At 42.7% G+C, this 25,911-nt stretch overlaps 1 protein-coding gene across 1 annotated transcript; it reads right to left on the reverse strand.

Annotated features, from left to right (window-relative positions):
- On the reverse strand, window positions 1-25,904 carry CD38 (CD38 molecule; the record flags this gene model as incomplete). Its single annotated transcript, XM_010159181.1, has 8 exons — window positions 1-106; window positions 2,037-2,123; window positions 4,336-4,428; window positions 5,118-5,194; window positions 7,131-7,213; window positions 8,194-8,329; window positions 8,976-9,105; window positions 25,672-25,904. Coding segments are annotated over 8 exons (921 nt in total), but the record flags the coding sequence as incomplete, so codon positions are not given.
- Window positions 25,905-25,911: the final 7 nt, after the last annotated feature.

Raw genomic sequence — 25,911 nt, forward strand, 5'->3', positions numbered from 1 at the left:
TTCAGCAGCGCGGAGCATGCCGCGTCATGGGGTTGCCGTGGTGTTGGTGCAGAGCCTGCAGTCTGTGTGGTCAGGGTTATGCACACACTGAAGGAGCTGAACTGGCCTGTGGTGAGACACAAAACCAAACAAATATTTAGTAATCACTTTGCAAGTACAACAGAACAAAACTCCACAGGTGCTAAATGCAAGGTGAAGGTCACAGCGCACGTTACATCTGTGCTTATGAAGTGGATGTCTTTACTTAGGATAATTTTTCTTTAGATCTTGCTGCAGAAAGATAACTTTGATGTTTATAGGGACAAGAGCAAGTGAGTATGAAAAAAGCAGGGTGTGAACTCACAGCCTATCAGCTATGCTGTGATAACAAAAATAATTATGGAAAAGAAGTAAGATCTCTCACACTGACTACGCAGCTGCTGCCATGCTGAGGTCACCACCTTGCTCACCCGGTGGTAACCCCCACTACTACAAAGTGAAGCTGTTGGTAATGGTGTCAGGGATTATTAGAATTTTTGCTAGAAGTACATCCACTGAATCAAAGTTTTTAGTTGCTTCTGGAAGACACTACTGGCACTGACAAAAGCAAGAGAAAATGGTCAGCATCAGCCGCTACATGGCACGAAAAGCCAGATGTTTGGCTGACACAGACCCACAGTTCTGTCTGTAATGACCTCAGGGGAGTGAAACTAACTTGCTCAGTCTATCCTGAGGAGTTTTACTGCACATGTAAATTGCTTATTTTATTATTGCTCTGTAGATAAAATAGGAAAGTTAACAGTCTGTGTTGTTCTACACAGTTGTTTATGTGTGCGTTAGCTGAGCTCTGACAAAAAGCCCTACTTGAAGCGAGTTGTGAACCACAGCAATGAGCATGTCAGCAACTCTTCATGATGTGTTACAGGTTTCTCCTGGAGCTGAGCCACGGGGGATCTAAGCTACTACATATTTCTCCTTCCTCCCTGGCCCCTTAGCTTATTTCATCACAGGCTGAAATAATTTGTACCCGCTTACACGTTCTGGGAGTACTCGTTAAAGACTGCTGGTACCCAAGGAGAAAGCAAGCACACGAGCATCGCCACTTGGCAGATTTATGCACCACACCAGCATTATTTTTTTCACAATGTGCAGAGTACCCGTTAATCAGGTTTAGCAGTACCTAAACAGGAATATATTGCTCTGTCTTCAAGATGAAAATCCTAGCACCAGATAAAGTATTTGTCTCCTTTGCAGACCAAATGTTCCTTATTTAAAACTACTGTCACAAACTCAGTAGTTTATAGAAATGTTGACTTTGGAAATGTTCTCATCCAAGTATGAGTCCTTCACCCTGAAAAGCTGTTCCTGACAGATAAGATATGAATAATATTGAACCTTTGCTGCTTTTTAATGTCACTAATGAACACTTTTGCTGAGTGTGAAGGTCTCTGAACTCACAGAAGGATAAAGGGTCTCAGGCTTTTGATAACTCCTCAGCAGGCAGAGAGAGATTTCAGGCAAGTCAGAACTTGGGCTGTTCTGTTTCCTGGACTCCTGTTTTTATCTCCTGACAATGGGAAATTATAGTAATTAATAATAGTTATCGTGTCTCATGCCTCAGTCTCTGACAAAGCAGCTGGATGGGAAGTAAGCTCAAACTACAGCAAAGGAAGGAAGGACCATCCTTGACATACTGTCTTATCTGCGTGCAGCAGGGAGGAAAACTGCCTATTTCATTGTGATTGTTGCAGGTAAATGCCTGGTCAGATGAAACTGTGTTGGGAGGCTGGATTCCTCCTTCCCTGCAGGCAACTGGACGTGTACACTGGTGGTGACCTCCTGGAGGTGCTGCGGGGCAGAGGGCAAGCCCCAGACCCAGCTAGCAGGAGGTCTGCAGCACGAGTGCAAGCCCCTGCCAAGCACACAGCCACATCAAAGGGATGTGATGGCAGTAAGTGAGGAGTCTGCTGCAAACCAGAAAACCTTGTTAAATCAAGAGGGAGATACAATATTAGTTTTATGATGGTGAGTTGATACCAATAAGAGCAAGTACTTACCTGTAATTGTCTTCACAGGTGATCTTAAAGTTTCGCTCTTCTAAGATGCTTTTTAACCTCTTTATGGAATGACCTGAGCAGGATTCACTGGAAAGAAAAGTCTTCCATTACTTATGTTCCTTGTGTTTAGAAGAAGCTCAGCTAAAATCCACACTATGTCACTTTGCCTTATTTCAGGTAAGATTCTTTAAAGACTTGTTTGCTAATGTGCTGTAAAGTCCATTGGGCTTGTGGAGTTTTGGCTACCACTGGGCCTTCACTGGCAGAAATTATCTGATGTTCAACTGTGTACATTGCACGAGAACTTGGTGCAGGAAGGTATCTGTGGGGAATAACTTAGTCCCATTCACACTTCAAGGTGCTCTAGAACTGCTCTGGAGCCTCTGGTGGCCTCCATCAACAGCAGCACAATATAAGGCTTGTTCAGATTTGTGGAAGGACAAAGTGATCCAGTCTTCTGTATGATGAGAAAGGGCCAGCAGTTATGTCCCAGGTAGGACATAAGATAGGAAGAAGCAGATAGGAAACATGGAAGGAAGCAGGATAAAAGCATCTCCTATCTGTTTCATAAAGTCTGTGGCTGCTTCTACTCTGTATTGACAATGGCTGTTTCAACTACTTTTCCATTTCCTAATTTGTATTTTTTTTTTTCCATCCAGCTAATTGGTTCCATGAAGCATGTAGCAGTGTCATACCTTTGAGATCTTTATCTCTATGCTTAATTTGCTTGAAATAGCCCAAGGGGGGCCCCAGGGCTGTAGTGACAGGAGTGACAAATATCAGAGATGCAGATAGAGCCACTGCAAACTTGTTATCTCTGGATAAAAATCATCTCCTGGTCTGGAGTATGGGATGCATCAGGGCAAATCCAGTTCCAAATACAGCATTAGTGGAAAGCAGAGCCAGCTCTTTTTTATTCACAAGACTTAGCAGATGTTATCAGTGGTTCAACATGGGATACAAATCAGAAGATAAAAGGAATACATATGTAACTCTTTCTCCTTGGAAGTAAGTAGAAAATAGAAAGGAAACTGCTGTGAGCTTGGCACAGGAGAGAAGGGTGTGTCAGGAAGGCTGGCAGGGCACCATGTTGCTGAAGCTGTTGAGGAGGAACACGATGGCTTTTCTGATGATGGGAAGTCATGGGAGAAAAGACGGAGTGCCATGTTTGGGGGAACTAATATCCAGATTACTTAATGTCCTTTTCTTCAGCAGACCTCTATGCAATGGCGTGGAAGAACACGCCTGGCATGCTGATCACAGGGTAGATGCATACGTGTGAGCTGTGACAGCTATGTCTCTTTGTGTGGCAGAGACACTTCTGAGTGTCAGGACTAGGGAAGGGGTTGCAACACTGGAGCGGGCACTCTGTCAGACAGTGAGGCTGTCCGAGCAAGGGTCTCTGTGGGGCTCACACTCATTCCTGGGTCGCACTGCATCATAACGGGCTGCTTCCTGACCCACAGCATCAAAGATGCTGCTTCTGGTGTGTGGGGCATTGTGCAGGACTGTGACAAACCATGGCAGTGCATTATAACCATGTGAACCACAGAACTGACTCTGGAGGTAGGGGTCAGAGGCACTGAACCTCATCCTCAGCGCTTGAAACTGTGATCGGTCTGCAAAGGAATCTGATCCGGATGAAAAAGGCCACTCAGAAAGGTTCAGATGTGAGTTCTGGTGCCAGAAATTCCATGACAAGCATTTAAACTACAAATTTATTATTAAAAATCACAGAATCATTGAGATTAAAAGGGACCACTTGACATCATTATTCCAACTAATATCAGCTAGACCAGGCTGCCAGTTGGATGAGTATGTCCACAGATGGACACTCCCCAACCCCTCTGGGAAACCTGTTCCTGCATTCGAAATTATTTTGTCTAAAATGGTTCTGGTCAGCATCATTATATTATTCTTGTGGAAAAATGTATTTTCCAGAGGGTCACCCTCACAAAAGTAGCCTGGTCTGTGATTTCAGTCCTGCACCCGTAATAAGGGTCTGTAGAGCTCAATGGGATTGGAAGGAATTTAAAGGTCATGGAACTTCTCGAAAGCAAGGAAAATGTGTCTTAGCTATAACTGTTCAGCACTGCCTATGAAAAATACTAAAGAAAACAACGGTTCAAATGTCATTCTTTCCAGTAAAGTAAGCAGCTGGGAGAGTGAAGGTAGGGCAGGTTTTGTGAGCAGGTCATTGTTTCGTGACAGTGTCGTTGCTAGACAGTCACTTGACATAACTGAACTGCACCATCTGCCTTCTACACGCTGCTCGTCCCTTCGTACCGGCGTGACTTACCTCTGAGGTCTGCCGATGTCATGCATAAGCCAAATGTGTACTGCGGAGACTTTATCTGGATTTAGGTTAAAGATCTCAATACTTCCAAAAATGCTGTAAGAATGGGACACAGAAAAGCAAAACATTCTTAGTTATCTAAGTAAGATGTACAGAGTATGCTCCCCAAATACAAGTGCTTATTAGTGCTGCTGTTATTTGAATGTTATCTTGCCAATGGATTTTCAGAACTATTTAATTAGCTCGTAGTACAAGATTTTCTCCTCATTCTGATTTTACTTTCCTAAGAACTGAAATCTGAAACAAGCTGAAGATTTTCCATCTTTAGTGCCTTTTCTGCTGTTTGGTTTATTGGCTGCTGATTTGGTACAAGGAAAACAAACACAACTGTTCTTCTGACCAGCATGTTCTTCATCTTTTAACATTACTCATGACTGCACTTCCAACCAGGTAACCCAAGGAAGCACAGTCTGAAGGGGTGAAAATCCAGTCAGCTCCATGTACAATTAGAAATGTGTCACTCGTGTAGTGAATAATTAAACTGTAATAATAAAGTTACAGTGAGAGCGTACTGGATACCTCACCCACATACCCTCAGAAGGATTTCAACTACAGTTACAGTACAGAAGGAGTTAAGTGAATCCTCTCTTCAACAGCCAATGGTTTAGAGCTCTACATGAGCTTGCCAAAATCCATTCTGCACTGGGACTCACTGGCAAAGACATGCTTACCAGCATGCAGGCCCCACAGAAACATAGATGGTAGGATGCTGAGTAAATAAATACCTGCTGCTTCTGAAAGCTCCAGCTTCTACTGATCCGTTGAGCATCACTTGAACCACACCGCATGCTGTTTCTGCAAACTGAACAAAACAAATGGACCTTATATTCTGACACTGCGTGCAGTGCCAGGTCAGACTCAGGGTTAATATAAATTAACTTCTTTGATGTCATCAGAACTGATTTATACAAGTAGAGGATCTGCCAATATTTTAACAAATCATGTCAGTGCAAAAAAAAAAAAATAATCCTCTAAAGGCTATGGCAAAACTGTCACAAAGCTGCATTAGCCAGCTATAACTCGTCAGTCTGAGGTGGCATGGGACTGGTAGAGCAATTTTGCTGTCACTGCTCTTTTCAATTTTTACAGCAGGATGCAAGTTTCCAGAGGCCCAGCAGCCATAGATGTCTGACGGGGCTGTTCCCTCCCTCACTAACTTGTAATAATCCTCAGAATGCTTTAACTCAGGCAGTGAGGATGAGCCAAAACAGAGGTACACCAAGTTTAAGGACATGCAAACCATCTCACAGTCATCATTTTGTGACTCATGCACTGTGTTCTTTTGTGGTTTGGGATTTTTCTCCCCAGTGGTTTTAGTAAAACTCATCACTGATTTTTGTCTGATCTGATTTTTAAATTACTGCGACATGTAATCACTGCTCTTTCATTCTTTAAAGCTCATGTCCAAATATTTAAATACTACTAAGATTACAACATAAAGTACGTGTTCTAGGTATATATAATCCATTGGCAAGACAATGTTTAAAAAGCTTAACACAGGTGACCTTTTCAAATCTTCCAAGTACTCTTACATCTAAGCCATGTGGCTTAGAAAGCTGTGAAGTTACGGTAAAGTTTCATTATGTATAATTCTCTAATATAATAAGCATGAGTTTTAGTAGATCTTAAATTCATTCAGTCTAGAAAGCCTGCAGTCGAGTAAGCCTGACGCTGTATGGTGGCGTATCCCTCACAGGCTCTGGGACTGAGGGGATTAATGAGAACATCAAAACTGTTTTGAGCTTAGAAAACTTATGTACACTAGTTTACCCAAACCCAATACTTTTTACAGTTAGTAGACTTTTTCTTACATACATGAGAACTGAAGCATGCAGGAAGCTTGTTTCCCACCTGGGCAGGCATCTGCTATAGTCATACCAAGGGTGAAGTCTTGAGAGACACGTAAAATTAAACTGATACCAGAGAGCAGGTTTTTTTGTGGTAGGGTGGTGAGTTTTTTTTTCTGTAAAGTGCTGATTCAACAAAACCAGGTTAACTGCTTAACTCAGACTACCAGGATCTCATTCATGTCGTGGGAGTTGGGGTGTGCTTATGGTTGGGGACTGCTATAGTCATACCAAGGGTGAAGTCTTGAGAGACACGTAAAATTAAACTGATACCAGAGAGCAGGTTTTTTTGTGGTAGGGTGGTGAGTTTTTTTTTCTGTAAAGTGCTGATTCAACAAAACCAGGTTAACTGCTTAACTCAGACTACCAGGATCTCATTCATGTCGTGGGAGTTGGGGTGTGCTTATGGTTGGGGACATCATAGGGACCTGGCCAGATACGATGTGCTCTTCAAGTGTATTCCGGGAAGGTGCAAGGGGATTCTCAGATGCTTGGAAAATTTCTCTGCCAATTTGGGTACTGCTCTTAACATTAACATGCTAAAATGTATTTTATTTTGGCAATTTCAGTCCTGTGATTTAATTAAGGTGGTAATTATTATTATTATGGTAAACATTATTTGCAAAACTCCAGCTGTCTGCCAAGTGTTGTACTAGACACTGGCACACAGTCTCTGTCCAAAAATATGAATGCCCAAACTGCAGTGACATTAAATACTGTAAAAACACAAATTTCCAAACCCATGATTTTTAGCACCTAAGGCTAACGCTCGTGTGAACTTTTGCTATCCCATGTTTTAAGTCCAATCTGCAAACTCACATTTTTGACAGTGTCAGGAACTTAGTGCCTTTCAACATTCTTGGATTCGGGGAGATTTATTCTAGATCTTACCATCTTGGATGCCATTTTCCAGAATACAGAGCTAGGGTTACTCTCACATTCACTTCGTTTTGGACAAGATTCGTAGTTGATTCCTGAGAAGAAATACATTTATAGAATGGCTAAGGTTAGAGTAAACATTATTGCAATGTTAATATGGCTTTGAGAGCTGATTTATGATGGCAGAAAGATTTTCCCCCTACCAAAGCAAGAAGGCTACATGAGAGGAAAGTGAATTTGCATGTGTTTGAAGGTCTTTGTGTTTGCTCACACATGTTTCAGGGAGGCAGCTGCAGGCCCTGGATGCAAATAACTCTCAGAAAACTGAGAAGGGAAAACATGTAGTCCTGCATGTGAGAAACATAGAATCATAGAATCACAGAATGGTTTGGGTTGGAAGGGACCTTAAAGATCATCTAGTCCCAACCCCCCTGCCATGGGCAGGGACACCTTCCACTAGACCAGGTTGCTCAAAGCCTCATCCAGCCTGGCCTTGAACACTTCCAGGGATGGGGCATCCACAGCTTCTCTGGGCAACCTGTTCCAGTGCCTCACCACCCTCTCTGTGAAGAATTTCTTCCTGACATCTAATCTAAACCTCCCTGATTTCAGTTTATACCCATTACCCATTATACCCATTACCCAAACAGATTGGCTCTTGACAATGCTGTCCAATTGCATCAAAAAAATTGAACTTTGCCCAACATTTTCAGTTATTCCAGCCGATTTTACAGGTTGCTAGCTTTAAGCACCAACCCAGGAGTCCTGCAGGCAGCAGTAACCCCAGGGTACCTGCCCTGATCTTGATAAAGAGGGCAAGATATGACCATTAGTGCAAGAAACAATCTGGTGTTTTAATAGTAGGAAAAAAGTTGTGGTTTTTAAATTAACCTGAGAAATAAGTATTATTTTCATTCTTCCATAAAATGGGACAGAAATACGGTTAAGGTTTTAAACCAAACTGAAGAAAAGAATATGTGAAAAGGACTGTGTTTAGGTCTAGATATGCAAGAGAAAAGAATAAACTGAAATTCCATTGTTCTGATTTGTTTTGTAAAAAACAGGACTTTATTACCTGGGGCAGAGGGGTCTCCACACCATGAAACCCTATCAGCCATATAACCCAACAAGGTGTCCTCCAAGGTAAGGAAATTTTGATTGGATCTTGTGTAACGATGAGCGAGGTCATTTGTCTTGCTCCAAAACAGTGACTGTGAAATAAGGTACAATACCTAATCAGTGATATTTATACTAGAGCTGGTCAGGAAATCTTCCTGGAGAAAAGCAAAACAATTTTCATGATAATGAAGGAGTTTTAATTTTTATTGAAATGCTGCAAGTTCACATTAGTGGGTCAGTTCTTATTTCTACAGCTCATGCTCCCACTTCCAAAATATTTTGGGTGGCTATTTTTTGTGGAAATGAAAATGTTCAGCCTGTAAAGCGTTTTGAAAGAAAGGTTTTGACTAGTTCTCATAGGGTATACACCTAAGTTGTTGTGTGCTTTTGAATTACACATGGAAGAGCAGCTTTTTGGAAGCAGCGTCCCTCTAACAGCATGCTAGCATGCTCCTTACAGAGACCCGTGTGCACAGGGCACAGGGACATCTCCGTCACTTCACCAGGGCAACCCTAGTACTGACATTTAAGGCAAGCCTTACACCGGGATGATTTCCAGAATAAACAGGGTTACTGGGGTCTAAAGGTGGTAACAGTATTGCAATAGGCACAAGAGCAAAATATCATCCTCGTCAACATGCAGACACAGTCGTTACAGACATGATCCATCATTCAGGGCACTGCACAGACACGTCGTCCCACAACAACCCTCCTTACGCAGCCCACCGTGCACTGTACCTTGTTACAGGGTATAGGATGACTTGCCAACTCCATCAACGGCTGGTAATCTTCTGGTGTAATATTACAGGGATTCTTGTAAATGAATGCGTGTTTTAATGATTCCCATATTTTTAGGCAATCCTTATCTCTGCCAAAAGATTAAAACACGGTCAATTAGTATTTATGGGTGTTTATAACTTTGAAAAGATCTCCTTCTGTTATGGTCAAACACTATGGATCAGGTTTTAAAAGAGTTCTGACTATGTTCAGGCACCAAAATACATTATCCATTAAAAAACTAGAGTATCTTCGGCAAATTGAGCATGAATGAAGGAATGAGTAGTTCTAAAACATATATCGCTGTCTCCTGGATTTTAAATTACTGATTATTGTAATATCTGGATGCCCTCTATGTTTTTGTCCCTTAAAAAGAGCAGTGCTGATATCACATAACCAGAAGACCGAATTTCTTGATAATACATACCAAATTATGAGAAGCAAATGTGGCAGAATATAGGTTGTGCATTTTAAGAATATGGTTGAAGGATATTGGCTTCTCAGGTACAGTGAGCCAAAAATATGCCCGTGTGTCTCCCTGCAGAGCATTCGACCCCACAGAAATAATATCTATAATTTTATCTAAAGCAAAAGCAGAAGTCTGGCAGGTTTTGACCCAATATTATTTTCATTTATGCATTAATTCTCAGCTATTGACTTTGCTAGAGCCACAGCTGCTTTGCACATAAATAACCAAGAGTCAAATAGGGTGCTTGGTCTCCAGTGGTTTTTTTTGTCTCTTGATCCTCCAGATTCTGGCCCTTTTGTTCTCACTGGTGTGAGTCAGAGGAACCCCACTAAATAGACAGGGGGGAACTGGTGCATGCCATGACAGAGCCTTATCACCACAGCCTACACTTGTTTCTTAAGATGCTGCTTTGTCAGCCTAGGAAATAAAGCACAACTCTGCTGACAGAAGCAGGGCTCCTTTCCTACTGCCGAGAGGAATTCTGTTGGCATGCTGCTGGCAAGCAATTGTATCTCTGTGCTGAAGTAGTGCCATGCTCCCTTCCCAAAGCTGCAGCATATAACAAGGTGTGGGACGGCTCAGGACACTTGCTTTCTTACAGTAATGCATGAGAACTCTGCATTAAGACAATTCATAACTATTGTCTGTCTAGTATGAGTTTTCATGGCTGTCTCCCATGAGTGCTCTTCCCTTCCTCTTCACGCTCCCATAGTTTCAGGCCCACATGGAAAGCCTGCCCCTCTCATTGCAGCAGTGACAGTAATGCAGTGATTTCCCACCCTTCTCTTCCTTATTTTTATGTAAATTTAAGATGCTGACTGAATTATCCTGCTGTCTGCGTGTCTGAATGGAGCTGCTCTGACTGTCTTTGACTCATCCACTCTTTCTCCACCGTTTGCAATCATCTCCCACTGTGCTCCCACTGAAAGCTGTTTGAAGAATGGACTTTGTCTTGTGTGAAGAAACTAATGGCTTCAGAGCACTATAAAAATAGCACTGATCATTTAGTACATGACAGACACACCCCTGCAGCCTTTGTTATCAGTTGGTACTTGGGTAACATGTAGGATGTGGAATTCGATTAATCTTTAAAATAGTCCTAAAAGGATTAAGTAAAACGGTAGTAAATCATTGAAGGTTTCCAAACACTTTCAAGTTAATCTTCTCCAGAGTTGTGTAATCTCATTCCTACAACTGAACTTGATCAAGATTTCTACTGAGTTCCCATTCAAGCATCAGAGGGGCAAACTGGAAGAGTTGAGCTGTTTGTGTTACACAGGCCACATCTAAACTCTGGAACCCAGAACCTGGCCTGCTCATTATCTCCTGACGGTTTCCTCACTGTCTGGACATGAATTTCCTTCCATTCCTAAGCTTTATGGAAAATAAACATCACAGAAAGAGAAGGCCAGACTCTTGTCTATCCGTGTCCAGAAGAAAGCACCTGGCAGCACTAGCTACCAGAGGGACTGCCTCTTATGAGTCTTACAGGGGCTTGGCCCGTATCATACCAGGAAGGACCAGGCAATCCATGGCAAGATGTCCCTGACCTTCCTTCCTATCTGCCTTTATTTATGTAGTAACAAATCTAACTTAGCATTATATACGGCATTTTGGGAGGTCATACCACCGGTGGGTTTCCATGCCCCAGCTTCTTCTGGTCCTCCTCTGTGAAGGGTCTATGGTGGATATGTCCTAATCTCTCATTCATGGGGCAGCCGTGGGTTTTACACTGCAGAGCTCTATCTGGAGGCAGTGATCCCACAGCCTGATCTTGCTGATTTAAATCTAGCTTGGGTATTGTCACTTGTGCTGGTTTTGGCTGGGATAGAGTTAATTTTCTTCCCAGCAGCTGGAATGGGGCTGTGTTTTGGGTTTGTGCTGGAAACAGTGTTGATAACACAGGAGTGTTTTCGTTACTGCGGAGCAGTGCTGACACAGAGTCAAGGCCTTTTCTGCCTCTCACACCACCCCACCAGTGAGTGGGCTGGGGGTGCACAGGGAGCTGGGAGGGGACACAGCCAGGACAGCTGACCCCAACTGACCAAAGGGATATTCCAGACCATATGATGTCATGCTGAGCACATAAAGCTGAGGGAAGGATGAGGAAGGGAGGGACATTTGGCATGATGGCGTTTGCCTTCCCAAGTAACCATTACACGTGATGGAGGCCTGCTTTCCTGGGAATGGCTGAACACCAGCCTGCCCATGGGAAGTGGTGAACGAATTCCTTGTTTGGCTTTGCTTGTGTGCACAGCTTTTGCTTTACCTATGAAACTGTCTTTATCTCACTCAAGAATTATCGACTCACGAGTTTTCTCATATTTACTCTTCTGACTCCCTCCCCCATCCTGCCATGGGGGAGTAAGTGAGTGGCTGTGTGGGGCTTAACTGTCAGCTGGGGTTAAACCATGACACCACAGTACAGTGCTATCTGAAATGCAGACAGAGCCTGTGGGCAGGGACAAGGCAGGTCAGCCTGGAGAGTCTCCAGCCATATGGCCAGCCAGGGGAGTTCTGGCCACCTATCATTTCTTTCCATGTCAGTCTGTTACAGGGCAGCTGCAACTGTGTTACGGACCACACCTCTTGTTTATATGAACCAAATTTACCTTCAGGTAAATAAAGACTAATAATAATGAGCATATTTACTGGGGCATTGCCTTTTATCCAGGAGTCTAAATGTACTTTCAGTTACGGTCACTGTAGAAATAAGAAGCCAAACTGCAGATGCTCTAAGGAGCACAGTCATCACTTTGCTGCTGCACTGTCATGTCAAGGGGTATTCACATATTTTACTTAGCAGGATTTAACTTGGGTATATTAAACTTTCTCCTGGAGGAGCTTGTTTCTGGCTGCAAACTGTGTAAGTAACCCACAGAGATCATCCTTCCAACTTTGGTACTTCATTTAGGGGACGGGAAGTTGTAAATACCTCTCCCTGTGACACAGGATTACAACGTGACAACACTGAATCAAGCGAAAGAAAGGGCTCCTGCTGATTAAGGGGTGATATTCCAGAATAGGCAGCTGTCCCTTTTGCTCTGCACAGTCAACAGTACCATAAAGAGAATTTGTAGAGCTTGGCTGTAAGCACCAGTACATCTCAAAGACGTTTATACGGCTCACAGTTTCTAATCTGTCAAATGATTTGTCCTCCTGGTAGGACTCTCTTTCTTTTTTTTCTTAAGCTATTCCTGAAATCTGTTATATGTAACCACGTTAACAGCCATAGGTGACAGCTGGTTACCTGGTCATTTATCCTTTGATACTGCCAAGCTTTTAATCTTGGTCTCTGAAGACAAAATATTTTTCAAGGAATCATAAGAAAATCTGGGGTTTTTTTATTCCCAAAACAGAGAGATGAGTTATATACACATTACAAAGCATTTCTGCTGCTGAACTCAGGTCATGGCCATGAGAAGCATGAAGCAACAACCATCCAGGTGATTCACGATCCTGCCGAGACAGCTTGCTGAGTCACGCATTCATCAGTTTCCTAGCATTTCAAGACACCAAGCTCAGCACTTGATGATGAGCATGGATGTCACTTCTATCTGAGACAACAGCCTTTATCTGCAGTCCTGGCAGAGGTGAGCAAAACTATACGTTTAAGGTCACAGAAGTGGTAAGGCTTAACCTTCTGTCCAGATTTCTCTGGGATAGAGTTCATTTTCTTCCTAGTACTGTATAGTGCTGTGTTTTGGATTTAGCATGATAATACTATGATGACACCCTGATGTTTTAGTTGTTGCTAAGCTGTGCTTATACTAAGTCAAAGACTTTTCAGCTTAGAATCATAGAATCATAGAATGGTTAGGGTGGGAAGGGCCCTTAAAGATCATCTAGTTCCACCCCCCCTGCCATGGGCAGGGACACCTTCCACTAGACCAGGTTGCTCAAAGCCTCATCCAGCCTGGCCTTGAACACTTCCAGGGATGGGGCATCCACAACATCTCTGGGCAACCTGTTCCAGTGCCTCACCACCCTCTCTGTGAAGAATTTCTTCCTGACATCTAATCTAAACCTCCCTGTTTTCAATTTGTACCCATTACCCCTTGTCCTATCACTACAGGCTCTTGTAAAAAGTCCTCTCCCAGTACCCATGTAGGCCCCCTTCGGATACTGGAGTATCAGAATATTCAGATAGCTTCCCAAACTCTGTCAGTGTGGAGGTGCACTAGAAGCTGGGAGGGAGCACAGCCAGGACAGCTGACCCAAACTGACCAAAGGGACACTAAATACCACATGGTGTCATGCTCAGTATATGAACTATGGGGAAAGCTGGCCAGGGGCTGCTGCTGGGGGACTGGCTGGTCTCTGGTCGGTGGGTGATGAACAATTGCATTGTGCATCACTTTTTTCCAGCACAGCAAGAAAATATGTGTCTGGTGTGCAGCATTTAACTCACGCTGAGCAGAGGTGAGGGCAGAGACCCGTTATAGCTCCAGGCCTCCTAAAGACAGCATGAGAAGTTTGCTGGAACTTGGTAGGCTAAAAATTCCAACAACCCTTTCAGGTTCAAACAAGCATATCTGCCTTGCCAAAAAACGCCTTAGAAACAAACTGTACTCTTAGGGCTGCTCCCAGCTTCTCATTGTGAGTTCTCAGTCACAGAATGGGATCATTTTGTTTTCTCTGTTGATTCACAGAAGCAAGGAAGGGTGTGAGAGGCATCACCACTCAACCAGTTAATTAAATTTATCTAATTCAGATACAGGAGTCCACAGTGAATACACTTGTGTACCACACTGCTGCAGGGCTCGTGTGGTCTCCTTCTCTGGCTTTTGTTTGTATGTTTTGGGTTGCATATTAATTCTGCATCATATCTGCAAACATCGTATTTTTATGCATAACGAATTTCTTTCTTTGAGATTAACTTTGTTTATGTTGAAATATTTACAGACTTTTATATTACTGGAGAATCTGAAATATTTAATCCAAATTCAATGACATGGAAAATAAACATACTCTAATTTCATTTAACTTTTTCAAACTTTTTTTTTTTCCCACAAACAGAGTTTAGGAAATATTGGTAAATGTGAAATAATAACTAACAGAAAGAACACTGTGAAACCTGCTGTAAACTCAAGAACGTAACCTGCAACCCTTTCTCTGTGCCTTATGACATTTTGGAGACTGAGACTATACCCTGCACTCAGTATAGCACTGAATAAGGGCTGGGATACAGATAACCATTAAAACTTTATTTCCTTATTAAATCCAAATGTTGTATATACTGCAAAGCATATCCTGCACTTGTCCTTATATTTGGGTAGAAGTTGCATTTTCCAATGAATTTGAGTATTTCCATTTATTTACTCTTTTTTATTAAAATCACATTAATCTATCAAATGCATACAGGGACAAGAATATTTCCATTAGCAGCTATCCTAGCAGCCAAACTTTAATGTGCATATTAGAAAAATGGACAGCTTCTGCATCATTATCTCTTGCATATCAGTACACTGGCCTGGCTAACCTTGAAAGAGTACCCTTTCACTTAATTTGAGCATGGAGCTATCTGAGAAATCACAATTAACGTACCTAATTTTTTTCTTTACTGTGTAATTATTTTTTTTCTTTAACTGGTCATGACGGAGCAAATTCATCCCCAATTGAAATTGATTTAGTTGATATAATATCAAGGAAAAGTTTAATCTCTGCTGATTTCAGTTAGACCATGAACAGTGCAGCTCTGCACTGACAGTGGATGCTAATAACATATTAAGAAGTACAGTGTTTCCTTGGGCTGTGTTTTCTCTTTTTTTTTTTTTTTACTCAAAAATTTGAGAGGTGCTTCAAGTATGGGACCCACTTTAAACTTACAAGTGAAAATTAATTCCAAGCTTTGCTCTAGAGAGCTCAGTCAATTCTGCCCATGTTGTTTAAATTGCTCTACCAGGCAGAGGCACTTCCCACAGTCTCCTCTGCAGTCAATAGCGGCTTTTCCAAGGTCCTGAGTTTTCTTTCTGAAACAAGACAGTGTCTTCAGGACAAACTGAGATTTTAATTGTGGTGTCTGTGGTGGGGCCCTTTATGTAACTGGCTTTTGCAGGGATCAAACCTCACCAGCATCTGCAATTTGTAAAAAAAGATTCCTTTTCATTTGCTACCAACATTAGCCAAAATAGTAATACAGATATGTCCCTAAGTGCTCAGAAATCTGGCTCTTTAAAAAGTCACTGGTAGGGTTGTGGTTATAACAAAGCTCTTGTGCTAGTTTTAGTTGGGACAGAGTTAATTTTTTTCACAGTAGCTGGTATGAGGCTGGTTTGGATTTGCCCTAGGAAGTGTACTGACAACACCGGTGGTTTTAGTTGGTGCTAAGGGGGGTTTGCACCAATGCAAGGACATTTTCAGCTTCTGATACCACAGCTATGCTCCCAACTTTCTCACTAGAAGCAGCTGGGAGGGCACACAGTCTTGACAGCTGACCCACACTGACCTAAGGGGTATTTCATTCCATAAAACAACATGCTCAGTACGTAAGTTGGAGGTGGGCTGGGGATCCATGTTGGTCAGTTGGCTTTCTCATTCACTCTCTTGCTCATGGGGCTCGCGCTGACTCTGGTGTGATCTCTCCCTCTCGGGCCCTTGGGCTCAGGCTCTGGCTCTCACTACTTGGGACCTGGCTGGACATCGGTCAGTGAGTAGTGAGCAGTTGTATCACTTGTATTATTTTCCATGATTTTCACTACATATTAGTAGTAGTAGCGACATTATTATTTTCATTACTTAGTAGTAGTAGTAATATTAGTATTTAGTATTATTAGTATCATTATTTTATTCATTTATATTCAATTATTAAATAGTTCTTATCTCAGCCCACAAGTTTCCTTGTCTTTTCCTCCAATTCTCCTCCTTCACTGGAGGAGGGGAGGGGAGCTGAGTGATCAGCTGCACGGTGCTTAACTGCTGGCTGGGAATAAACCACGACAGCTCCTTAAAGGCATAAGAGCAATTCACACTGATGGAAGTCTAAGGCATCATCTTCACCTGTAAAAGACCAGAGGTCTCAGAAGGCAAATGCATATCAGAGGATCTAAACGTTGTGATGATGTTTCTGCATTTAACAGACCCATCTCTGCCTATGTGTCAGTTTATCTGCCTCTTAGATAAACTCTGATGGCTGTAAACAGCAGTGTAATTTATGCATCCATATTTAAGTTGTTTTTTCACGTGAGTTTATGAGTAGCCATGCCTTTATGTCATAAAAAAGTTATGCAGCGAACAATAACCTTTATGCCTGTGCTGAGGGGAAGCCCTCTGTAATCCAGAATCCTTTTGCTGCCTTTTCACACTAAATATTTCTGGGTTTCCTTCCACTGCCCCTTCCCTTCTTCCAGTCTTGCCGTGTCACACTGCTGCTTTGGAGTAGCTTTCTTGGAGCCACTGCAAAGCCCGACCCAGGCAGCTGTAGTTGGACTTCTCTGCAGCGGGTGGGAGGAGAGAAACCCAAGGAGAACACTGCCATCCCGTGGGAGAAGGGACTGCTGAGGAGCAGCACCTGGGCTCAACCCCAAAGATGTGCGGTTCTTCACGCTGGGTGACAGCCTGATCCGTCTCCGGACCACTGAGTCAGAAAATGGGTACGTGCATTCAACCGATCGGCTTCGTTCTTATTATTATGGCACCTAAAGTCTCCCATCTTTGTGCTAAAAATCAGACAAATGTGTATTAAAGAGAGGTCAGCCAATATGCTGTCATCGCTGAGGATTTGAGGAGACTACTGTCTGCTGCTTCTAGCATTAGGTTAATAGGGAAAAAATTACCAAGGGAAAGGATGAAGGAAAAAAAATCATGGAAGAGCTGTCAATTCCAGTGTCTTCAATGAGCAGAGCACTAGCCTCTCATACCCACTTAGTTTAATTATTACAAAGTGTCTGCCACCGTAACATTTATGGTAACTGACTTTTTTTCAATATGAGAATGACATACTTGACGTTTTTTGGCAGCTTGATCTTTTAAGTATTGCGCTCTGCTAATTAAATAGTTCATAAGCCAGTAAAGAAAGCATCGCAGGAACTGACTGGGGATAGAGATAGCCATCCTAAACTCTGCCTCAGAGACAGATGACTTCTGGAAAGGTTGCCTGTAGGCAGAGCAATTAAATTCCCCCCAGCAGCTGTGAGGAATCTGGAAGTCTGGAAAAAAAGAAGTACAAAGTGAGATTTCCACTGGGTTCGCCTCAGGGCTGTGTATGTTCACATACAAGGAATGACCCGGAACAAATGACAGCTCCTCGTCACGCCAGTCCGTCACCTGTGGCAGGAATGAGAGGCTTGTAAGGGCAGCTGTACTTGTGCCTTTGGTTTATAGCTCCTGGAGTATTTTATGTGAGTTGGGAATTGGTGCTCGAGGACAACACTCAGCCTTATCACCCTTCCGGGAAGGGTTGAGCCAGGAGGTGGCAGCTATAAACCAGTGAAGAGTTCATCTACATACGCAGATTGGTTTTGCTGGCTGGATTTCAGCTTTCCTGGGTGAAAAAACAAGCTGCATAAGCAGATGGTGTTTTCAGCGATGCCCTGTAAGTGGGGCACAGCCTCTAGAAGGGCAGCAGTCTCACCTGGACTGCGTTTTGACAGAGGGTCGTAGTTGCTTTACAGCTGAAGCTTCCAAGTGAGGGGCATGTCTTCAAGAGATATAGAGGGAACAAATTTAAGTTGGCATCTTATCCCCTGGTTAGAAAGTGTATTTTTATACACTGTTTTTAGTATTAAACTTGGAAAAACACTTCTATAAGAATGATCTAAATGAAAGTATGTTATAGCAGGGAATCAATGGCTTAATGCAGCTGCAGATATATCCTCTTCCATAACATGAATTTGCCGTACATTATAGAACTAAAACCGCTGGAATGTAGCATAAATGCAGTAAATCAGGAGAAGTTCCTACTGCAAGGGTGGCAGATGTCAGCAAGACAAGGCCAAGGGAACAGACTAGAGATCTAGTACAACTGTGAGTAAGCGCCTTGATAATACCTTATTTTGGTGTAATCTCCTGGGAAGACAGGCTGCATCTGTTTTATGTTTGGACACATGAGAGATATTTTCGTTTGACCCTAAAGGGAAAAAGGATCTATTCCTCCTATCCCTACAGATAAGCAAAGTGATATTTCCCCATAGTGCTCTGGGGTGTTAAACAGTTCTCAAGTTTTCTCCATACCTTAGCAATGACATCTGAGCGATGCCATCAGCAAGCCAACCCTGACCGCAGCCGTTTTCACTGACATCTGTACAGATGTTACACGAGAACTGAAGCAAGGAGAAGTAGGAGGGACCAGGGTTCCACCTTTCAAAAACAAGCCCTTAGATTGATTCATCCAAACATTTAACAATTTCAGTCCTAGGGTGGTGCATTAGTTTAGACAGCTACCAGCCATTGCTCTGTATAGCCAATTCTAGAAAATCAATAAACGAGATAAGGCAAAGAACAGGCAGCTAACTGACTGTGCATGACTAAGTAGCTGCATAAAGTTGCAGTAGAAAACTAAGTTGGGCAGTATTTCATCAACAAATACTTGTGATTAATGCATAGAAGGATAGTGTAGACAGAACTATATTGTCTCTGGTATCTGGGATTAAAACTAAAGGAGACTTTCACTTCAATGAGATTTTAATACATGGTGGTGGGGTAATCATGATGCAGTATGGTTAGGCTAACCCAAATGTGAAAAATTATTTGAAATCCTACAGAACCTTGCAGTAATAGCCATTAAATATCTAACCACTGTTAAATAAATTTAAGAAGTTTGAGTATATGAGAAAAATATATTTAATAATAATTTTTATATTATTATAACTCAGTATAGACAACAGACTGAGCTGACATAAGGCTGTCAAAGCGAGAGATAAATTCAGATCCCAACAGCATTTCTGTACCTTTTAAGTACATTGATGTTGTGCGTGGAGAAAAAACAATGCATCTTTCAACATCTCCTCCTTAAACTTGCAGGACACTCAGATTTTGGGTTGCTGTTGTCAGTGGACAAATAAACATGTTGGCGATTAATTAAGAACAAATAAAGTATAGCTATGCACTGCCATATGAACTTGTCTCTTGCTAAAGAAAATAATCATTTTTTTCTAATGAACTGTCCACAGAAAGAGATGACATTAAAACCCAAATGTAGCCCCATCCTATAGACCAGAATAATTACGGAAACTTGCCTTCAGCAGCATGAGGATTCATTTGAAGGACAAACTATGGAACTAGTAGCCCTGTCTCTACATCCTAAAGTGTTAATAACTATCTATCTGAGCCTACTAAATGTTATATTCCAGTTCCCCATTAAAGCTCAGTAGAGCATATTTCAGTGGAAATGTGCCTCTGAGTAAGACTCTAAACAATTGTTAAAGTTTATAATGTTTATAACTTAGTTACCAAGAAGATAAAAGAACAGTCATAGTCACTTATATACAATCTAGAGAAAAACCATTGTAAAACAAGATCTTGCCATAAATATTGAAGGACAAAAGAAATGAAAGCCAGAACTATGCATGTTTCCTATATCAAAGGCTAACACAGAAAAGGTGTTAAAGTCAACGCTTTGGCACATGAAACAGGGAGGGAAATACTAAGAGCATATTCTGAAGCATTGTAACGAATGTTCTGACTTGGGCATTTTAATAAGCTGTGTGGTTTTGTGATGATACAGTGCCCATCTTAATGCCAAGAGACAAACCAAAAGTAGGAACAGATACCAACACTATTGCCACTACAGATAAGCCAAAGAGTTTCTGCATCACTGTTTGTCCTGGTCACTCAGTTACCTGGTTACCCAGTGGACCTCTTGCACGTCTAAAAGCATTTTCTAAGAAATGGAACAATACAAAGACACCTCTGGAGATTGTCTGCTCCAAATCCCAGCTCAGAGCAGATTGCTGAAGGCTACGTCCAGTTGGGTTTTTAATATTTCCAAGGATGGAGCAACCACAACCCCCCCGGGCAACCTGTTCTACTCTTTCATCACCCTCACAGTAAAAAAAGGGTGGTACTTTCCTTATGTTTAATTGGAATTTCCTCTATTTTAATCAATGTCCAGTGCCTCTTGCCTTGCAACTGGATACCACTGGCAAAAGCCTGTGTCCCTCTTCTTTACTTCTCCCATCAGGTATTTTTACACACTGATAGATCCCCCTCAGCTTTCTCCTCTCCAGGCTGAACAGTCCCAGCTCTCCCAGCCTCTCCCTGTATGTCAGACACTTCAGCCACCTTCATGGCCCTTCATTAGGTGTGCTCCAGTATGCCTTGTACTGGGGAGCCCAGAACGGCACCCAGCATTCCAGATGTGTCTCTCCAGTGCTGAGTAGAGGGGAAGGATCACCTCCCTCCACCTGCTGCCAACAGCCCTCCTTGTGCAGCCCAAGATACCACTGACCTTTGCTTATGTTCAGTTTGTCCACCAGGACCCCATGACCTTTTCCACAGACAGTGCTCTGGAACCACAAGAGATGGTGAAACAATTCCTTTTTTTATTTTTTTAGAAGGTGTATTTGTTAAAATATAATTAAAAAAAAAAACCCAACCTATGCAGTTTGATGCATATTGAATTGAGAATCTTTAGAAATCTGCAGTGAATTCTAATAGGGGTGCTAATGCATTATGATTTGGTAGTAACACCATACTCCTCAGAAGCCTGCGATTCAGTAAAAATTTCCCTTATGCGAGGCGTATTTCCTCATGAAAACACAAATCGCAGATAAGTTTAATGTCATGGTTATATAAAATAAAGCTAAGGGTTTTGTGACACTCAATCAAATCATGGCTGTTGTTTAGTGCTATGCTTGATGTGAAAATGTTAACAATGGTTGAACAAATACAAGGAAATTAAATTAAAAATGCCTAGCAAAGCATGAAGGCAAAATGCAAAAGTAAGCATACTATGACAAACCCCAGATTTCTCTCTGGAAGAAATTCTGCTGCAAGTGCAATAGTATCCCACACAAAATCATGTTCCATATGTTCTTTTTGACAAAACGTATCTCCTCCACAGGCTGCAAAGGAATGGGAAGACAAAATGCGTTCATGATCATGAAGTCAGGAGACAAAGCTCACCTGAACAGGCACCAACTGCTACTAAATTTAATGGAACTATAGGCTGTTAAAATTTGTTATAACAGGAATTTGCACTAACTATACAAACGACATTAGTAGGCCCAATTGTATTTAAGGGGAAAAATCTATGTTGCATGTCCACACAATACTGTGTGAAAACTTCACTGAAGCTGTACACTTTGCAGCTTCATCACCATGTTTTTGCACTGCTTAGTCAGACATAGCAGGACTGCTGGGCCTGTGAGTGAAGTGGCTCCCTGCCTGTGTCTGGGATGTCACATTGGCAGAGGTTAGACTGAGATAAGCTGGTTTGAATCCGGCCATTTTTAAACAGTAAGTCCTTGCAAACTTGGCTTCGCCTGGGTGAGTCAGAGACCAAGAAGTGACTGCAGATCTGAGGGGGCAGTAGTCAGTATCTGGGCATGAAACACCTCTTGAGCTGCAAATGTAAGATGAGTTTATTTCTAAATAACGATAATAATTAAAAAAGTCTTGTTTGTGTTTTGGGGATCAGTGACTATGATAAGATAATGTGTCTTCTCCCCTCCTTCCCCAGGTCCCAAGGTGCTGAGCATATCTGACCTCCGCCGGCCAATTCAAGAGGAAAACTAAACCAGCTAACCTGTACCAACAAGTTTCACGCTACATCTGTTCTCCTACAGCAGGCAAGGTGCAAACCCATCATGAATGACATCCTCCGAGCGAAGGGTCCGTTATCAGGTCGCCACAACTGGTCTTGAGCAGCGTTGCTTTTCTGGCCATCTGACACTGACCTGGCCAGCGCCAGCCTGGTACTGCCAAGCATGCCACTCTGTGTCCCCCCCGATTGCCCTTCCCTCCTCTGATCATACCAGGGATAAATACTTGTAAACTGAAATTCCTATGGCATGAGACCTGCAGTATGAAAATTAGTTCGTTAGCCACCAGAGGGAGTGCGTATTACTGGGGAAGACGAGACAAAGTAATTTGAGGTCAAAACCTTCCTTCAGACCGAATTGCCTCTGGCCTTTACTCAGACAAAACTACAGTACATAGCAATGACCATAGTTGGTGACTATGGGATTTTTGCAGGACTACTGAAAGCAGAACTTGCAGCTTTTGTTAATGTTGGAAAAAAAGACTATTGAGCTGTGACAAACTTACTTCAGCTCTGTCCTCTAGCAACAGCCAGTATTTTCCAGGGAAGCCAAAATGAAATACCACTCTTTAATGTGTGTATCTAGGGATGTGTGCAGGGAATGAAACCCCCAAAGCCTGCTGCTATACCATCTGCATTTTTTTCCTAAAAATGAGGCTAATATTGAAAATACATTATTTGAAGCATTTGTTATTCCTTGCTCTCTACTCCTCAGCTTTGGCATGATGACAGTCCTACACAGGAAGACTAACTGAGGAAACTCTGTGTGTAAAAATGGTAAGAGTTATCCAGCCAGCAGCAGAAATAAAACAGAGGATTATATTCCATGTAGGCAGTAAAACCCAATTATTACCAGCAGGCGCTGTATATGGTACCTGAGAACTGTTATTTAACGAGCAAGTTCAATACAGTGCCGGAATGGTTGGATGATTTTGAAGAATAAGCAAATTAACAGGATAAAATCTGATTGTGTATGAGGTGCTTACTGCAGAGAGCAACAGTCTTCCCAGTGGCCTCTCTGGGCTTGGGTTCAGCCCGCAGCTGGTGTTGGAAAAGACAAGAGCATGCCCAGAGCGTGCTGACTCTGTTTGGTGTCCGGGGCTTCAGTAAGACGAGGGAGAGTGCAGGGAGGTACCCGCTAGGATTGAAGCAGCCGTGATGGTGAAGGTGTACATTACCACGTCTGTGGCCTTCTCACATGATTTATAGCACGCAGTTGCAAAAGCAGAGCTAAATGGGGGCTGTAGACTTGTGGCCTCTGTCAAATCTATCTGTGATATCTAGAAATATCCTAAAGTCTATATTCATATCTCAACAATCCCTTTTTTCCAAAATCTGCCAGCTATTCCAGTTTGAAATAAGGCATTCCAGAATGTAGTAAATAGTCACTTTAACTACTACAGTAAACAGATTGCTATTTTAAAAAAAATGAAAATATTGTCAAAGATGGAACTTTGTGACTCTGGTATAAAAAAGTAAAAATATGAGGAAATGTCCACGAGTTTACTAAAACCAGAACTTTTTAAACAAATGCACATGTTGGTGTAAGATTAAAAGGGCAAAACCAGACTATGGACAAATTTATGAGGAAATCAGAAGATTTCTAATCACGGCAGCAAGGTTCTCTTGGTGGGAACAGTGGCAACAAAAGTCCTAACTGAGTACAGGACACGGTTTGCTCAGCTCATAAACCTGCCCAGGTTTCTGCAGTTCCCTGTTCCTACTCCTTTTCTTTGATTAAGTGCACCAAAGATCTCATGCCACGCAAGTTCCAAGGTCTACATTAACGATGAAAGAGTGGAGGATGAAAGATACGGAGCTCTCTGATGTGTCCTGAAGGCACTCGCTTTATTATCAGAAAGTGCCAGTGACAGAAGTGGTTGGTTACGTGACAAACTGCCCTGAGCTCAGCAGGATCAGAAACGAGGAGTCTCAGGCTGGATTCCCAGAAAAGCACAAATGCTACACCTTGCAAAAACAACCTGTTTAGAAAACTTGTGCTGATGGTATTGTGATTTTTTAAGATGTCTCCTTGAAATAATTGCTTAAACAAATTATTCCCAGTGATATTAGTGGTTCATATTCAAACTGTGTTGTGAATGAAAACACACGTGACATTGGCTGAAAACATATTCACACAAAAGTGGTTTTTACATCTTCAGAACCCCAATTTTAATGAAATGAACTTAAGTAACAGAGACTATTAGGCTTCAAAATAGCTTCAAATTTAAATATTGAGTGTATACTTCTTTAATAAATTAATGTGTACTTTTAGAAACATGTACATGGTTTTGCAAAAGCTATAGGAGCTTTTTAATTTTATTTGTAAAAGAATCCCGTTTCCCTTCACTAAACCTACTTAGGTGTTTAATGTAAAGCGTGAACTTAAGGTTCTGCACGCTCAGGCCATGATTTTCCACATGCACATTTCCCTTCAAATGCTTCAAATCAGCTTTTTCATACAGCACCGGATGTAGGAAGCTGAGAGAAGTCCAAATGCAAGTGAACTACGTACAGCTTTGCTCTCATAAGCTCAATGTTATGAAAATGAGAGGTGGCAATTGCCTTTTTTAAGACAAAGACCAGGACGGTTCTGTCACCTGGCCAAAGTATGGTCTGCCAGATGCTCGCTGTGGACATAAAATAGGGTGGCTGGTGCCACCGAAGTGATGGATGGGTCCCTGCTGAGAGACCCTGGCTGCTCTGTATCCCATCCTGAATGCCCACCGCCATGTAGGGGTGGGGTAGGGCACTCCTTATTTCATACTTTGCCTTTCCCTGCAGCAAAGAGGATCAGAAACTCAGTTCTCGGCCCTAATACGCCTATTGCAGACCTGGGCTCAGGGAATCCTCTTCCACAGCAGAGGAGCAGAGGGCTGCTCGGGGTGTTACACTGCCTGCTGCGATGGGCTGAGCAGGGACCAGCACCAGGGGAAGGTTTTGCCCAGGACTGCCGTGCTGGCACCGCAAGCCGATTGTAGCCCTCCATGCAAGCTGTCTGTGCTCATCACAAAGTCACGCTAAGAACACTTGTTTTGAATAACTCCAAGACACTTCTCAGTGCTCTTCTAACATCTTCGTCTGTCCTATAAATCTGTGCTGAACCTCCACCCTTTCCTCCCTCCCGTCTAGTTTTGGTTTTGTGAATGCAGTGATTTTTGGCAGACCAGTTTTACAGCAAATTGCTTCACCCCCAGTGAAACCTGTTAGAATCCAGCTTTTATTTTACCTGGCTTTAAAGAAGTTGCTAAACCCATTTATGATTACATTTTGACCTGGGATCAGTATCACGTATATTGGCTCTGCAGGTAGTTTCCTTAAAAAGCCACCACTGGGGCACCAAGAGTTGCTGTCTGAGGTTAGGGGAGAGGGGTCTTACTGCCCCGATTTCTCTCAGCAAACCTAGGGCACGCGGCGGGGTGGAGGTGAGAGACGGCTCTCTTCGGTCCACTTTACACACCTGATGCACGACCAGCACCACTACTCACCCCAGCTCAGGGTACTCAGGGTACCGCGACACCACGTAGTTGTAGCATCTTCCCAGGATGACTTCTCGGAGATTCTTAGTGGTCCCTCTGTCCTTCCACTTCAGCACGCCTGGACGGACCTCCCGCTTGCCGTGAGTCAGGAGAGAAGCCAGCACGACGGCGAGGACGAGGGCGGCCAGCAGGACGGCGATGCCCAGCAGCAGGACGGTGCGCTGCCGCCGGCGGGCAGAGCCCTGCTGC

This window comes from Eurypyga helias, unplaced genomic scaffold (assembly GCF_000690775.1).
Source record: "Eurypyga helias isolate BGI_N326 unplaced genomic scaffold, ASM69077v1 scaffold6899, whole genome shotgun sequence".
Classification (NCBI taxonomy): Eukaryota; Metazoa; Chordata; class Aves; order Eurypygiformes; family Eurypygidae; genus Eurypyga; species Eurypyga helias.